The sequence below is a fragment of the Salmo salar genome, chromosome 01 (assembly GCF_965601325.2).
Source record: "Salmo salar chromosome 01, fSalSal1, whole genome shotgun sequence".
NCBI lineage: Eukaryota > Metazoa > Chordata > Actinopteri > Salmoniformes > Salmonidae > Salmo > Salmo salar.
In genome coordinates this window covers 182,546,303-182,564,323 of record NC_138291.1, presented here as the reverse complement: position 1 = coordinate 182,564,323, position 18,021 = coordinate 182,546,303, and the positions used below count along the sequence as shown (strand labels likewise).

At 44.3% G+C, this 18,021-nt stretch overlaps 1 protein-coding gene across 1 annotated transcript; it reads left to right on the top strand.

Annotated features, from left to right (window-relative positions):
* The first annotated feature begins 218 nt into the window (after positions 1 to 218).
* On the top strand, positions 219 to 17,272 carry LOC106572881 (uncharacterized). Its single transcript, XM_082957069.1, has 3 exons — positions 219 to 633; positions 5,039 to 5,212; positions 11,378 to 17,272. The coding sequence occupies exons 1-2, from the start codon at positions 279 to 281 to the stop codon at positions 5,074 to 5,076; spliced, it is 393 nt and encodes a 130-aa protein (XP_082813195.1). The 5' UTR covers positions 219 to 278; the 3' UTR covers positions 5,077 to 5,212; positions 11,378 to 17,272.
* The last annotated feature ends 749 nt before the right edge of the window (positions 17,273 to 18,021 follow it).

The window sequence follows — 18,021 nt, the reverse complement described above, 5'->3', positions numbered from 1 at the left end:
GTTGTGTAGTTTCCTGTATCTAGGCCATGTTGTGTTGTGTTGTTTCCTGTATCTGGGCTACACTCAGTGTAGTTCAACCTGTTAGCGTTAGTCATGATGTACATGTGTACTTCAACATGGATTTTAACTATTCCTGTTCTGTTCCATAGCAGAGATGTAAGGAAACTGAAAGTGAAGCTGGAATTTAGATTAGAGGCAGTGAAACTGAAGCTCAGAGACTGGGAGCGGTGCGGTCAGGACCGGATCCCAGAACCAACCAGACTGGCAGACCCAAGACGATGACTATCAACCCCGGGGACAAGCACAAGACCAACAGTCTGCCCGCCAAACTCAGCCTCTCTGGGAGCCTGCCACCCACATCTGGGAGCCTGCCACCCACCTCTGGGAGCCTGCCTCTCACCTCTGGGAGCCTGCTTCTCACCTCTGGGAGCCTGCCTCCCACCTCTGGGAGCCTGCCACCCACCTCTGGGAGCCTGCCTCTCACCTCTGGGAGCCTGCCACCCACCTCTGGGAGCCTGCCTCTCACCTCTGGGAGCCTGCCACCCACCTCTGGGAGCCTGCCACCCACCTCTGGGAGCCTGCCACCCACCTCTGGGAGCCTGCCTCTCACCCTCACCAGCAAGACGGCACCAGGTGAGCCAACTGTGATAACTGTTTCTGCTTCTGAAACCTTATTCACTGCTTGTTCTTTTCATCAGTATTGTACTGTATAGTCAATAGGGTGTCGTTTTGGAAACAACCCGTAAAAAAAAAAAAATGTCCTTGTTTATCAGTGATTGATTGATTGATTGATTGATTGACATTTGATTGGTACTGTATGTGAGTTGTCCCCTTGTATAAGTCTTCAGTCTACTTCCATCCAGGAGGCTGTATTCATGTTCCCCTAGTGATGGTATTAAAGGGGGGCTGATTTTTTCGGCTTGGGCAATAAGAAATCCAAGGGCCATAACTGAAGCCAAACGAGAGTTGTCTTGAAGGGGTGGGTTAATGTGGATGTCTGTTGTGTGTGCATTCGTACCTGGCAAGCGTTTGGACATCCACTCTGCCAAAACACTACACAGCTACAGTCAGTCGCCCCTTCTAGAAAACTAGAAAAAGCCTTGAATATTTTGTCGCTGTGGTTCCAGTTGATCTAATGTGTTCTGTTATGCCATTACATATTATATATGACTACATCACTTCCTGTACCCCCTGTTCACTCATTACTGCACGGCCAGGCACGACTCCAACACCATCATTATAACTAAGTTTGCCGATGACACAACAGTGGTAGGCCTGATCAACGACAACGATGGGACAGCCTATAGGGAGGAGGTCAGAGACCAGGTCGCGTGGTGACAGGACAACAACCTCTCCCTCAACGTGATCAAGACAAAGGAGATGATTGTGGACTACAGGAAAAGGAGGACCGAGAACGCCCCCATTCTCATCGACGGGTCTGTAGTGGAGCAGGTTGAGAGCTTCAAGTTCCCTGGTGTCCACATCAACAACAAACTATCATGCTCCTAACACACCATGACAATTGTGAAGAGGGCACGACAAAACCTATTCTCCTTCAGGAGACTGAAAAGATTTGGCATGGGTCCTCAGATCCACAAAAGGTTCTACAGCTACACCATCGAGAGCATCCTGACGGGTTGCATCACTGCCTGGTATGGCAACTGCTCGGCCCCCCGACCGCAAGGCACTACACAGGGTACATCACTGGGGCCAAGCTTCCTGCCATCCAGGACCTCTATACCAGGCGGTGTCAGAGGAAGGCCCTAAACATTGTCAAAGACTTCAGCCACCCAAGTCATAGACTGTTCTCTCTGCTACCGCACGGCAAGCGGTACCGGAGCACCAAGTCTAGGTCCAAAAGACTTCTTAATTCTACCCCCCAAGTCATAAGACTCCTGAACAGCTGTTCAAATGGCTACCCAGACTATTTGCATCCCCCCCCTTTATTTTACGCTGCTGCTACTCTCTGTTTATTATCTATGCATAGTCACTTTAACTCTACATACATTGTACACATTACCTCAATTTGTATATGCATTTCTACATTTATAGTTTGTTTACATTTTTAAGTCATTGCAATTTGGAGCAATTTACATTTTTAAATATTGTCCCATGTACAGTGTGTAATTTAGTGACGGTCCCTAACTAGCCCCAAAGGGATATGGCATGTCAAAATTTACCAAGGTGTTAAGATCATGTGAATTGATGATTACTTGTGTGCTGCCAGCTGTGGGCATATGGGCAGGAATATATATCAAGACAACCCGTGGATAACGGTTAGGGTACCCCTCATTCCACCCGTGGATAACGGTTAGGGTACCCCTCATTCCACCCGTGGATAACGGTTAGGGTACCCCTCATTCCACCCGTGGATAACGGTTAGGGTACCCCTTCATTCCACCTGTGGATAACGGTTAGGGTACCCCTTCATTCCACCCGTGGATAACGGTTAGGGTACCCCTCATTCCACCCGTGGATAACGGTTAGGGTACCCCTTCATCCACCCGTGGATAACGGTTAGGGTACCCCTCATTCCACCCGTGGATAACGGTTAGGGTACCCCTCATTCCACCCGTGGATAACGGTTAGGGTACCCCTTCATTCCACCCGTGGATAACGGTTAGGGTACCCTTCATTCCACCCGTGGATAACGGTTAGGGTACCCCTCATTCCACCCGTGGATAACGGTTAGGGTACCCCTCATTCCACCCGTGGATAACGGTTAGGGTACCCTTCATTCCACCCGTGGATAACGGTTAGGGTACCCCTCATTCCACCCGTGGATAACGGTTAGGGTACCCCTCATTCCACCCGTGGATAACGGTTAGGGTACCCTTCATTCCACCCGTGGATAACGGTTAGGGTACCCTTCATTCCACCCGTGGATAACGGTTAGGGTACCCCTCATTCCACCCGTGGATAACGGTTAGGGTACCCCTCATTCCACCTGTGGATAACGACTTTTTGACCAGAATGATCCTATTTAAACTTTGTAGTTAATTTTGACACTAGAATAAATGTTTCTGACTCATGTTGATGCCACACAGGCTGTTTTCAAAAGGAGAAGTTTCTTTTTATGGGGAGCCGCTCTGGGATCGGCGTCCCGTCAACGGGACAGTTGTAAATCATGCAGCACCTTGTGTCACGATCACAGATTTTTAGAGAAACAACAAATGTCGGTACATATAAGTGTCTTATATCGGCCGAAAGCTTAAATTCCTGTTAATATAACTGCACTGTCCAATTTACAGTAGCTATTACTGCGAGAAAAATGCCAGTTACTACAACATAATTAGAGAGAGAGAGAGAGAGAGAGAGAGAGAGAGAGAGAGAGAGAGAGAGAGAGAGAGAGAGAGAGAGAGAGAGAGAGAGAGAGAGAGAGAGAGAGAGAGAGAGAGAGAGAGAGAGAGAGAGAGAGAGAGAGAGAGAGAGAGAGAGAGAGAGAGAGAGAGAGAGAGAGAGAGAGAGAGAGAGAGAGAGAGAGAGAGAGAGAGACTGGTTACTACGACATGATAACATAGGACTATAGTGGTCAACATAACAATAACATAGGACATTAGCTATTGTGGTGAATGTAAACAATAGTTTTGTAAATTAAATCCACTCTGTCTCTCCCTTTGTTATTAAAGTTTTGTTGAAAAACCAAACTGTTAGGTCCTGTGTGTAATCGGGCTTGCTCCTGGCTAGAGTTGGCATATCTTTATGTACTCCTCCATTTTGAAAGTATTCTGATGGCTGATGGGAAACATGAGTTGTGTTGTAAAGTCCGACTTGAGAATGCTTTGAAATGACAGGCTCCCTAACCCTGCCTCTGACATTCTTAGCTCCTGATTGGCTGTTTAAACAGAGTCCTGTAGTTTTTATGATAAGGGTTGGACTTCTCTAGGTTCAACACGCTGAGTTCTCTAAGCAACACGCCGAGTTCTCTAAGCAACACGCTGAGTTCTCTAAGCAACACGCCGAGTTCCCTAAGCAACACGCCGAGTTCCCTAAGCAACACGCTGAGTTCTCTAAGCAACACGCCGAGTTCTCTGAGCAACACGCCGAGTTCTCTAAGCAACACGCCGAGTTCTCTAAGCAACACGCCGAGTTCTCTAAGCAACACGCCGAGTTCTCTGAGCAACACGCCGAGTTCTCAGAGCAACACGCCGAGTTCTCAGAGCAACACGCCGAGTTCTCAGAGCAACACGCTGAGTTCTCTAAGCAACACGCCGAGTTCTCTAAGCAACACGCCGAGTTCTCTAAGCAACACGCCGAGTTCCCTAAGCAACACGCCGAGTTCCCTAAGCAACACGCCGAGTTCCCTAAGCAACACGCCGAGTTCCCTAAGCAACACGCCGAGTTCTCTAAGCAACACGCCGAGTTCTCTAAGCAACACGCCGAGTTCTCTGAGCAACACGCCGAGTTCTCAGAGCAACACGCTGAGTTCTCAGAGCAACACGCCGAGTTCTCTAAGCAACACGCCGAGTTCTCTATAGCAACACGCCGAGTTCTCTAAGCAACACGCCGAGTTCTCTATAGCAACACGCCGAGTTCTCTAAGCAACACGCCGAGTTCTCTAAGCAACACGCCAAGTTCTCTAAGCAACACGCTGAGGTTCTCTATAGCATGTCTAGAAGCAGTTTCCCACTGCTCTGCCTTCCAGCAATACAATGCTGTGGTGGTTTTCGTGGTGAATTACTTCCCCCTTGTGGTAATGAGCCCAGTACTGCATTACTGCATTCAATAGACACTATGAAGTCTTGCCCCATTCAATATTGATTAGATACAGAGTCAATGTAGAGGATAGACAATGAAAATATGATATTCTATTATACTGTATGTATTATAATATACAGTAGATATTGTTATTAACATATACAGTAGATATATTGTATGTATTAACATATATACACAGTAGATATATTGCATGTAGACATATACATGTAGACATATTGTATGTATTGACATATACAGTAGATGTATTGTATGGTATTGACAACATCATTTGTATTGTCATGTCCTTATATGACATTTATTCTGTGTGTATAACCTGCAGGTAAGATAAATCCCTCCTGCATCCCCCTCCTCGTCTGAGAATCCCTCGCCCCTCTTGGACCTGGGCAGTGACGACTCGGGGGGCAGCGGGCGCCCCAAAAACTTCATGCAGACCCTGATGGAAGACTACGAGACTCACAAAGTGAAGCGCCGGGAGAAAGTAGAAGACAACAGCGTGAGTAGTAGTACTACCCATGTTCTCTTGTGCTGCTGTTACTGCGCTGTCGTTCCCTGGGTTTTAGTGACCTACATAGCCTGGGTACCAGACCTACATAGCCTGGGTTCCAGACCGGGGTTTAGGGACCTGCATAGCCTGGGTACCAGACCTACATAGCCTGGGTACCAGACCTACATAGCATGGGTACCAAACCTGGGTACCAGACCTACATAGCCTGGGTACCAGACCTGGGTTTAGGGACCTACATAGCCTGGGTACCAGACCTGGGTTTAGGGACCTACATAGCCTGGGTACCAGACCTGGGTTTAGGGATCTACATAGCCTGGGTACCTGACCTGGGTTTAGGGATCTACATAGCCTGGGTACCTGACCTGGGTTTAGTGACCTACATAGCCTGGGTACCTGACCTGGGTTTAGTGACCTACATAGCCTGGGTACCAGACCTGGGTTTAGTGACCTACATAGCCTGGGTACCAGATCTGGGTTTAGGGACCTACATAGCCTGGGTACCAGATCTGGGTTTAGGGACCTACATAGCCTGGGTACCAGACCTGGGTTTAGTGACCTACATAGCCTGGGTACCAGACCTGGGTTTAGGGACCTACATAGCCTGGGTACCAGACCTGGGTTTAGGGATCTACATAGCCTGGGTACCTGACCTGGGTTTAGGGACCTACATAGCCTGGGTACCAGACCTGGGTTTAGGGACCTACATAGCCTGGGTACCAGACCTGGGTTTAGGGACCTACATAGCCTGGGTACCAGACCTGGGTTTAGGGACCTACATAGCCTGGGTACCAGACCTGGGTTTAGTGGCCTACATAGCCTGGGTACCAGACCTGGGTTTAGGGACCTACATAGCCTGGGTACCAGACCTGGGTTTAGTGACCTACATAGCCTGGGTACCAGACCTGGGTTTAGGGACCTACATAGCCTGGGTACCAGACCTGGTTGTATTATCATTCCACTGCTTGCCATATGCCAAATGTTTGGTGACAAGGAATGTTAGCACAGGTAGGTTTGGCATCCAGGCTAAACCTACAATAAGTATCCTCCAGCAGCCTTTATCTAGCCAGGTCCCAGATATTTTTGGAGAGTTTGTCCTGACAATGACTATAGGAGTTGGCAAGACAGCCCAAACTGCTACACGTACTGAAACAGAGAGGCACTGTTTGCCTCGCTCAGATTATTCCTCTGGTGAGATTCAGTTTGCAAAGTGAAGGAAAATGAGGTTACCAGAACGTTTACATTCTAGTCATTTAGCAGATGCTCTTATCCAGAGCGACTTACAGTAGTGAATGCATACATTTCATTTCATGCATTTTTTTACTTGAAAAAAAAAAGAAATTGTACTGGCCCCCCGTGGGAATCGAACCCACAACCCTGGCGTTGCAAACACCATGCTGGCGTTGCAAATACCATGCTCTACCAACTGAGCCACAGGGAAGACAGAACCTTTATTGATGTGTGGAACAGTGGCCTGTATTCATGGTGCCAAAATAATTTATCTTTCATCTCTCTGTGTTTTCATAATTTTCCTTCAATTTGCAAACTCAGTAGTCTTCCCCAACAACTGAACACATAAACCAACAGTGTAAATGACAATAAAACAAAGGAAATACAGGTTGGAAAACGTTGTAGCCAGCCAGCCAGCCAGCCAGCCAGCCAGCCAGCCAGTCAGTCAGCCAGCCAGCCAGCCAGTCAGCCAGTCAGTCAGTCAGTCAGTCAGTCAACCCAATCCGCCAACAGATCTCAGGCACAGAAAGGCCACGGAGAACAGCTGATACCAGAGATTTGTAGTTGTTCAACAATAGAAACGAGTGGATCCGATCGTTGTTAATCTTACAAGGCCATTACAACGCTCACTTTGTGAGTATGTGTAACTCTGTGTTGTTGTTTGTGTCACACTGCTTTGCTTTATCTTGGCCAGGTCGCAGTTGTAAATGAGAACTTTGAAGGAGTGTGTGATTGCAATGCTGACTGCAGGAATGTCCACCAAAGTTGTTCCCGAGAATTGAATGTTCATTTCTCTACCATATGCCACGTCCAACGTCGTTTTAGAGAATTTGGCTGTACGTCCAACCGGCCTCACAACCGCAGACTACGAGTAACCACGCCAGCCCAGGACCTCCACATCTGGCTTCTTCACCAGCGGGAATGTTGTGGTCGTGCCCCACGGTGGGGTTATGGTATTGGGCAGGCATAAGTTACGGACAACGAACACAATTACATTTTATCGATGGCGATTTGAATGTACAGAGATAAGGTGACATTTCCAGAACAATCTGAGGAGTGGAGGACGAGTTAGAGGAGAACCATCCTCCTCGGTGAATTTCAGAAAAATACATATAGTGTAACTTTAAATATTTTTGATAAAACTATACTAAATATATTCACGTCACAAAATAATTTTGACTGTTTGCAATGAAGGTCAACAGTAGCCTCAGCAGCACTCTGTAGGGTAGCACTATGGCGTAGCCGGAGGACAGCTAGCTAACAGTTTTGAACAAATGTATTTCTTCCAAAATTAAGGAGAAGCACGAGAGAGAGAGAGAGAGAGAGAGAGAGAGAGAGAGAAAGAGCTAGCTATATTTCATAGTATATATTTTTTTTTACTCTCACTTAGCTATGGTTGAATGCAGCAAGAAGGTTTAGCCTTCTCAAACACCTGGCTCAAACAGAGAGGGATGCTATGTTAGCTAGCTGGCTATGGCTATTCAACACTGGAACTCTTCCAAGTCAAGCTAAACTTTTGTTTTTATTAATTTATTGCCACCGGGGCCCGCCAGTGTAACTGCTAAACTGCTTGCTGACTCTACACTGTACTGCATGATTGTAGAGGGTTTACTAATGAATTAGTTCTAGTAGCTATGTTGACTACGACGTGACAACAATGTAGGCTGTGTGTAGCAGTTAGCGGTTATGATATGGTTTGGAATTTTTTTTTTTTCCTGGTCACAGACAGCTGAAGCACTGAAGTCCACAAGCGAAGGGAAAAGGTGAGAGGAGGAGAGTGTGTAGATATAAAATTCCTTCTCTCATCTATATGTAACGAGCTGTTTGTACGTGGCTGCTAAGAAAGTGAACTGTGTTTGCGTGTGATCAGGGGTGTATTCATTGTGCCGATTCTGTTTTAAAACTTTTCTTTAACAGAAGCTAACGGAACTAAACTGGGATAAACATACCTGAATTTGTCCAATATAAACTCTTGATTGCAACTGTTGATTACACCCCAGATGCAGGCAACAGTGTGTAAGGTGGTATTAAACGTGTCAGTGTCTGTTACCTTGATTACTCAAACTTCTCTCAACCTGTGTGCACCTACGTTGTAAACTTTCATTCATAGGCTAGGTTGTAGCAACCTCATGATGGGTACAGGGGAACATTAGAGTATCATGTAGTAGCCTAAACCTATCACTGTTACATTGAACTGGGTGAATGGAATATGAATGACAGTCATCCCAATATGCTGAAATAGAAATAAGGCCATGCTCATGAAAAAAAGATAATCCTCCCTTATCTTAAACGGCACCAACCGCCACTGAATCTGAGGTACCCAAAATATTTTCAGGCATGGAATCGCCCTGCAACAGTTTTTAGGCTTTTATGGCGATCAAATCAAATCAAATCAAATGGATTTATATAGCCCTTCGTACATCAGCTGATATCTCAAAGTGCTGTACAGAAACCCAGCCTAAAACCCCAAACAGCAAGCAATGCATGTGAAAGAAGCACGGTGGCTAGGAAAAACTCCCTAGGAAAAACTCCCTAGAAAGGCCAAAAACCTAGGAAGAAACCTAGAGAGGAACCAGGCTATGAGGGGTGGCCAGTCCTCTTCTGGCTGTGCAGGGTGGATATTATAACAGAACATGGTCAAGATGTTAAAATGTTCATAAATGACCAGCATGGTCAGATAATAATAATCATAGTAGTTGTCGAGGGTGCAACAAGCACGTCCGGTGAACAGGTCAGGGTTCCATAGCCGCAGGCAGAACAGTTGAAACTGGAGCAGCAGCACGGCCAGGTGGACTGGGGACAGCAAGGAGTCATCATGCCAGGTAGTCCTGAGGCATGGTCCTAGGGCTCAGGTCCTCCGAGAGAAAGACAGAAAGAGAGAAAGAGAGAATTAGAGAGAGCATATTTAAATTCACACAGGACACCGGATAAGACAAGATAAATACTCCAGATGTAACAGACTGACCATAGCCCCCCGACACATAAACTACTGCAGCATAAATACTGGAGGCTGAGACAGGAGGGATCAGAAGTCACTGTGGCCCCATCCAATGATACCCCCGGACAGGGCCAAACAGGCAGGATATAACCCCACCCACTTTGCCAAAGCACAGCCCCCACACCACTAGAGGGATGTCTCCAACCACCAACTTACCGTCCTAAGACAAGGCCGAGTATAGCCCACAACAATCTCCACCATGGCACAACCCAAGGGGGGGCGCCAACCCAGACAGGAAGACCACGTCAGTGACTCAACCCACTCAAGTGACGCACCCCTCCCATGGATGGCATGGAAGAGCACCAGTAAGCCAGTGACTCAGCCCCTGTAATAGGGTTAGAGGCAGAGAATCACAGTGGAAAGAGGGGAACCGGCAAGGCAGAGACAGCAAGGGCGGTTCATTGCTCCAGCCTTTCCGTTCACCTTCACACTCCTGGACCAGACTATACTTAATCATAGGACCTACTGAAGAGATAAGTCTTCAGTAAAGACTTAAAGGTTGAGACTGAGACTGCGTCTCTCACATTGGTAGGCAGACCATTCCATAAAAATGGAGCTCTATAGGAGAAAGCCCTACCTCCAGCCGTTTGCTTAGAAATTCTAGGGACAATTAGGAGGCCTGCGTCTTGTGACCGTAGCGTACGTGTAGGTATGTACGGCAGGACCAAATCGGAAAGATAGGTAGGAGCAAGCCCATGTAATGCTTTGTAGGTTAGCAGTAAAACCTTGAAATCAGCCCTTGCCTTAACAGGAAGCCAGTGTAGGGAGGCTAGCACTGGAGTAATATGATCAAATTTTTTGGTTCTAGTCAGGATTCTAGCAGCCGTATTTAGCACTAACTGAAGTTTGTTTAGTGCTTTATCCGGGTAGCCGGAAAGTAGAGCATTGCAGTAGTCCAGCCTAGAAGTAACAAAAGAATGGATTAATTTTTCTGCGTCATTTTTGGACAGAAAGTTTCTGATTTTTGCAATGTTACGTAGATGGAAAAAAGCTGTCCTTGAAACAGTCTTGATATGTTCTTCAAAAGAGAGATCAGGGTCCAGAGTAACGCCGAGGTCCTTCACAGTTTTATTTGAGACGACTGTACAACCATCCAGATTAATTGTCAGATACAACAGAAGATCTCTTTGTTTCTTGGGACCTAGAACAAGCATCTCTGTTTTGTCCGAGTTTAAAAGTAGAAAGTTTGCAGCCATCCACTTCTTTATGTCTGAAACACAGGCTTCTAGCGAGGGCAATTTTGGGGCTTCACCATGTTTCATTGAAATGTACAGCTGTGTGTCGTCCGCATAGCAGTGAAATTTAACATTATGTTTTCGAATGACATCCCCAAATATATATAGTGAAAACAATAGTGGTCCTAAAACGGAACCTTGAGGAACACCGAAATGTACAATTGATTTGTCAGAGGACAAACCATTCACAGAGACAAACTGATATCTTTCCGACAGATAAGATCTAAACCAGGCCAGAACTTGTCCATGTAGACCAATTTGGGTTTCCAATCTCTCCAAAAGAATGTGGTGATCGATGGTATCAAAAGCGGCACTAAGATCTAGGAGCACGAGGACAGATGCAGAGCCTCGGTCTGACGTCACTAAAAGGTCATTTACCACCTTCACAAGTGCAGTCTCAGTGCTATGATGGGGTCTAAAACCAGACTGAAGCGTTTCGTATACATTGTTTGTCTTCAGGAAGGCAGTGAGTTGCTGTGCAACAGCTTTTTCTAAAATCGATCATTACAAAAGACGTGTAAAACTACAAAAAATATCCTGTAATACCAGAGACTCAGTTCAACTTTATTTATTTGTATTTATTTATTTAAGGGAAATGAATGAATGAAAGATCAACCAGGTACTGCCTAGTGCCCTGAAGCCCTGTCTCTACTCCCTGTTCACTGACTTGTTGTTTGTTGTCTGCGTTACCAGGTGTTGGAGGCCACCCGCGTCACCCGCAGGAAAAGCAACATGGCGCTGAGGTGGGAGGCGGGGATTTACACTAACGAGGATGGAGAAGAAGAGGAGGAAGAGGAGGAGGAAGAGTAGTCTGTGAATATCAGGGATGGAGGGAGGAGGGGCATAGCAGCAACACAACTACACAGTATTTATTTTACTAAGTATTCTGATCACATGATCTGTCACATGATCTACTGGATGGACCAACCTGGAGCATCAGCCAGCCCTGACGACACTGAAACAGAGAGACCCATGGGATACGGCTGGTTGCCAAAGCGAACGGACAAGTAACCGTGACGACGACAACAGTGTGTTCGGGCAGGTCGTTTTCCAAGGTTCCATTTTGGAATGTTTTGACTTTCTCCAGATAAAAGGAGTGTAAAGGTCAACAAGGATAACAACGATGATCTGCTGTATTGAAGTGGATATTATTGGAGGGTTGATTTGACACAGAGACGTACGCTTGCCAAGTCATCCTTAAATATTAGAGTGGAGTCAGGGAGGATGTCAGACTGAATTGAATCACTGGGAAAAAAAGACTGCATTCCCTACATAGTGCACTAGTTTTAAACAGAGTAGTGAACTAGATAGGGAATAGGGGGACACTTTCTATTGAAGCCCCAGGTTTGACCTTTCTCCAGATTACAGTACAACAGAAAACGATGTTACTGGGACTTGATCCTTGTTGGCGACTGCATGACGATATTTAACCTCATATAATACCAGCATTTCTCTAAAAGCTAAGACAGTGGCGTATAAAAATAGATATTGCTATCACTCTTCATCTTCAGTGATTTAAATGAGTTGATATTTATAAAGCAATAACAATGGAAGTCTTTTCCTCTTTCCTGACGATAATGATGTACTGTAGCCTTGAACCATTCATATGAGCTAGTCTGAAAAGCAGTGCATTCGGCTGTATTTAGACCCCGGGACTTTTTCCACATTTTGTTGCCTTATTATAAAATCCAATACATTTTCTTCCCTTCATTAATCTCCACACTATCCACACCCAATAATGACAAAGCAAAAACTTTTTAAAAATATGTTTTATTTTTCAGCAAATGTATTAAAAATAAAAACTGAAATATCACATTTACATAAGTATTCAGACCCTTTACTCAGTACTTTGTTGAAGCACCTTTGGCAGCGATTACAGTCTTGAGTCTTCTTGGGTATGATGCTACAAGCTTGGCACACCTGTATTTGGGGAGTTTCTCCCATTCTTCTCTGCAGATCCTCTCAAGCTCTGTCAGGTTGGATGGGGAGTGTCGCTGCACAGCTATTTTCAGGTCTCTCCAGAGATGTTCGATCAGGTTCAAGTCCGGGCTCATGTTAGGCCACTCAAGGACATTCAAAGACTTGTCCCGAAGCCACTCCTGCATTGTCTTGGCTGTGTGCTTAGGGTTGTTGTCCTGTTGGAAGGAGAACCTTCGCTCCAGTCTGAGGTCCTGAGTGCTCTTGAGTAGGTTTTCATCAAGGATCTCTCTGTACTTTGCTCCGTTCATCTTTCCCTCGATCCTGACTAATCTCCTAGTCCCTGCCGCTGAAAAACATCCCCACAGCATGATGCTGCCACCACCATGCTTCACCGTAGGGATGGTGCTAGGTTTCCTCCAGATGTGACGCTTGGCATTCAAGCCAAAAAGTTCAATTTTGGTTTCATCAGATTAGATCATCTTGTTTCTCATGGTCTGAGAGTCTTTAGGTGCCTTTTGGCAAACTCCAAGCGGGCTGTCATATGCCTTTTACTGAGGAGTGGCTTCCGTCTGGCCACTCTACCATAAAAGCCTGATTGGTGGAGTGCTGCAGAGATGGTTGTCCTTCTGGAAGGTTCTCCCATCTTCACAGAGGAACTCTGGAGTCTGTCAGAGTGACCATCAGGTTCTTGGTCACCTCCCTGACCAAGGCCCTTCTCCCTCGATTGTTCAGTTTGGCCGGACGGCCAGTTCTAGGAAGAGTCTTGGTGGTTCCAAACTTCTTCCATTTAAGAATGATGGAGGCCACTGTGTTCTTGGGGACCTTCAATGCTCCAGACACTTTTTGGTATCATTCCCCAGATCTGTGCCTCGACACAATCCTGTCTCGGAGCGCTATGGATAATTCCTTCAACCTCATGACTTGGTTTTTGCTCTGACATGCACTGTCAACTGTGGGACCTTATATAGACAGGTGTGTGCCTTTACAAATCATGTCCAATTAATTGAATTTACCACAGGTGGACTCCAATCAAGTTGTAGAAACATCTCAAGGATGATCAATGGAAACAGGATGCACCTGAGCTCAATTTAGAGTCTCATAGCAAAGGGTCTGAATACTGATGTAAATAAGGCATTTCTGTTTTTTTTATATTTAATATATTTACAACAAAAAAATGAAAATAAAATACATAAATATCTAATTTACATAATTATTCACAACCCTGAGGCAATACTTTGTGGAAGTAAATTTGGCAGTGATTACAGCTGTGACTCTTTCTGAGTAAGTCTCTTCGCCCATTATTCTTTTTTAAATTCTTCAAGCTCTGTCAAGTTGATTGTTGATCATTGCTCTCCCAGTGTCTGCTGGAAAGCAAAATGAATCAGGTTTTCCTCTAGGATTTTGCCTGTGCTTTTTTTTCTACAAAAAAACTCCTTAGTCCTTGCCAATGACAAGCATACCCATAACATGATGCAGCCACCATTGTGCTTGAAGATATGAAAAGTGATGTGTTGGATTTGCCCCAAACATAACGCTTTGTATTCAGAACAGAAAGTTCATTTCTTTGCCACATTTTTGCCAGTTTTACTTAAGTGCCTTGTTGCAAACAGGATGCACGTTTTGAAATATTTTCATTCGGTACTAGCTTCCTTCTTTTCACTCTGTCATTTAGGTTAGTATTGTGGAGTAGCTACAATATTGTTGATCCATCCTCAGTTTTCTCCTATCACAGCCATTAAACTCTGTAACTGTTTTAGAGTCACCATTGGCCTCATGGTGAAATCCCTGAGCTGTTTCCTTCCTCTCCAGCAACTGAGTTAGGAAGGACGCATGCATCTTTGTAGTGACTGGGTGTATTGATACACCATCCGAAGCCTAATTAATAACTTCACAATGCTTTTTTATTACATTTTTTTACACATCTAACAATAGGGGCCCTTCTTATTGAGGCATTGAATCACCTCCCTGGTCTTTGTGGTTGAATCTGTGCCTGAAATTCACTACTCGATTAAGGGTCCTTACAGATAATTGTATGTGTTGGGTACAGAGATGGGGTAGTTATTAAGAAATCATGTTAATCAGTATTATTTGAACACTGAACTTATTACACAATTTGTTAAGCACATTTTTACTCCTGAACATATTCAGGCTTACCATAACAAAGGGGTTGAATAGATATTTACTCAAGACATTTCATATTTCATTCATTTAAAAAATGTTCTACAAACATAATTCATGTATTGCGTGTAGGCCAGTGACAGGCCAGTGACACAACATCTCAATCCATTTTAAATTCAGTCTGTAACAACAACAAAATGTGGAAAAAGTCAAGGTGTGTAAATACTTTCTGAAGGCAGTGTACAATACAACAATAGAAATAGAATGAACTACTATGGGGACACTCAAAATGGCCGCCCATTATGGCATCATTCTAATTCTATGGATGCGACACAATACATGTCGGGGGAGATTTATTTCTAGAATAACACTGTTCAAAGCAGTAATCATTCTACTGGTTTCCAAACTGTCTGTGTGTCGTAGTATTTCAATGTCAGATATTTTTTATTTTTTATTTTTTTAATCCTCTGATCATTTATTTTGTACTTATATTGGCATTGCTTGTTTAATTGCTCTTTTCTCTGATGTAAGCAGTTTTGAAGTTTAAAATAATGAAATAGGATGGGTGTGTATTTGATCTCTCTAGAAGAAATGTTCTTATGTTTGCTTCTGGTGTGCTGGGGAATATTGCAATAATATCTCTGCAAATTGTTTAAGTCTTGACCTCGCCTCTAGACCTAACCTCTAGACCTCGCCAGCTAAGGGAAAGAATTATGAGAGTTATGTTGTTTTTTTAAAATATTTTTTTAATGCTTTTTGGAGATAACACCATTATGATACAAAACAATGTATTGGAGGTGTTAGATTGGGTCAAGGACCACACACTTTCAAAGCACTACAATCTATTGACGTCAAAAGAGATATTTTGCATGATAAAAATATAACACGTTTTTTTTAATATCCAATATTATATCTTTTAAGGGGGACATCTTTTTCATTACACATTTAAGTATTTTTCTAAACGTGGAGACATCCAATAGCTCTATGTCCAGCTCTATGTCCAGTTCTATGTACAGCTCTATGTCCAGTTCTATGTCCAGCTCTATGTCCAGCTCTATGTCCAGCTCTATGTCCAGCTCTATGTTATAAGTCAAGCTCTACTGTAGGTCTAGTTCTTTCATAGCAAATTTATAACAAGACATAGAAGTATTAACTTCTCTAAATGGACTGGATGAACAGCACTAAAACCAGAGATGATAAAACAATGGATCGGATAACAATCATGCTGTTATTGACCGACAGACACTACTACAACAAAAGGAACATGTTTTTTTTTTGTTTTCCTTAGTGGATGTTGTTCTCCTAAATGAGGGCCCTACCAGTTCTACCGTCCCACAAACCAGGATCTGAGAACTGTTTAGAGAAGTAGGCCATGTACTGTGGCCCTCCAAGCCCACAGAACGTTCTAGGCATGCTCCAAGTCCGTTCATCTCCCTGACAAAGCACAGGGTCCGCGATCCAAATGACTCCCTATTCCCTAGATAGTGCTCAGGCCCTGGTCAAAGGAAGTGCACTATACAGAGAATAGGGTGTCATTTGGAATGTATCCACAATCAAGAAAATTATTTTTGTGTTTCTTATTGTTTTCTAGAAAATTGAAGTCTTTTTTTTTTTTACATTGAAAAGTATCACTATTGTGTTTCATGGGATATCACTATTGTGTTTCATGGGTATTGTGTTTCATGGGTATTGTGTTTCATGAGATATCACTATTGTTTTTCATGGGTATTGTGTTTCATGGGATATCACTATTGTTTTTCATGGGTATTGTGTTTCATGGGATAACACTATTGTTTATCATGCTTTGATTGGATGTTTCTGCTTAAGTCTGACGACACATGGGTGTCTCTCTGATTCTAATGTGAATGTGGAGACAGTGTTAACTGAGTGACAGTGTTAACTGACAGTATTCTGCTTGCCTTGGTGGAGAGTGAGAGAGGGAAGAGAGCGAGAGAAGGGTGAGAGAGAGAGGAGGGGAGAGAGAGAGGGAAGAGAGTGAGAGAAGGGTGAGAGAGAGAGAGGAGGGGAGAGTGAGAGAGGGAAGAGAGCGAGAGAAGGGTGAGAGAGAGAGGAGGGGAGAGAGAGAGGGAAGAGAGTGAGAGAAGGGTGAGAGAGAGAGAGGAGGGGAGAGTGAGAGAGGGAAGAGAGCGAGAGAAGGGTGAGAGAGAGAGGAGGGGAGAGTGAGAGAGGGAAGAGCGAGAGAGAGAGGAGGGGAGAGTGAGAGAGGGAAGAGAGCGAGAGAAGGGTGAGAGAGAGAGGAGGGGAGAGTGAGAGAGGGAAGAGAGCGAGAGAAGGGTGAGAGAGAGAGAGGAGAGGGAAAGAGCATTAATAGATTGACTTAAACTTCCTAAGATTGTCAGGGAAATTGAACTGAGATTGACCCGTGAACGAGGAAGTGGAACATAGTACAGTACATAATCACGCTAATCAGTGATTGGCTGATGATAGGCAGAGGGCAGTTATTACTGAAAGGCAGTGTTGATAGTTTGACATGATGAACAGGCAGACATGGTTTTTCTATCTGAAAATAATAAATTTTAACTCACAAAAGTAGAGTTTGTTTTTAATCGCCTGGTAGCTTTGATGTGTATGGGAGACTTTTTTTTTTTTTTTGCAGTGGAAAATACACTAAAGGAAAATAGTTATCCTGAGGCCTGTATTTAAATAGGGGCGTGTACAGTCATCTAAACAAGCTGTGTGTGTGTGTGTGTGTGTGTGTGTGTGTGTGTGTGCATTTGTAAGAGCGTTTGAGTGCACGTGCGTGAGTTCGAGCACGTGTGTGTGTGTGTGTGTGTGTGTGTGTGTGTGTGTGTGTGTGTGTGTGTGTGTGTGTGTGTGTGTGTGTGTGTGTGTGTGTGTGTGTGCGTTTGTAAGAGCGTTTGAGTGCACGTGCGTGAGTTCGAGCACGTGTGTGTGTGTGTGTGTGTGTGTGTGTGTGTGTGAGACGGTTCTCAGGATGGTAATAAATCCACAACAGATAAATATGCAAAGTCAAGGTTATCAACAGGAGTGTCTGCTTTCCTAGCTTCACATCACAATGCTAGTTGATTAGCGTAAGGCTAAATGTATACTGTGTCTGCTATTGCCATATATGTCTTTAAAATGTACAGGTTTCTCTTAATATGACAATGCTTCTTGGGCGTATGATACAGAAATAGCACAAATCCTATAATTACATCAAGCTGAATTTGGTCTCGTAAACTTGAAAAGAAAGTAGTAATTTCTTGAATTAGTAAATGAGTAATCATATTTTATATTTGGTTGGATAATGCAGTTTGCCATGAGTGAATATTAAACCA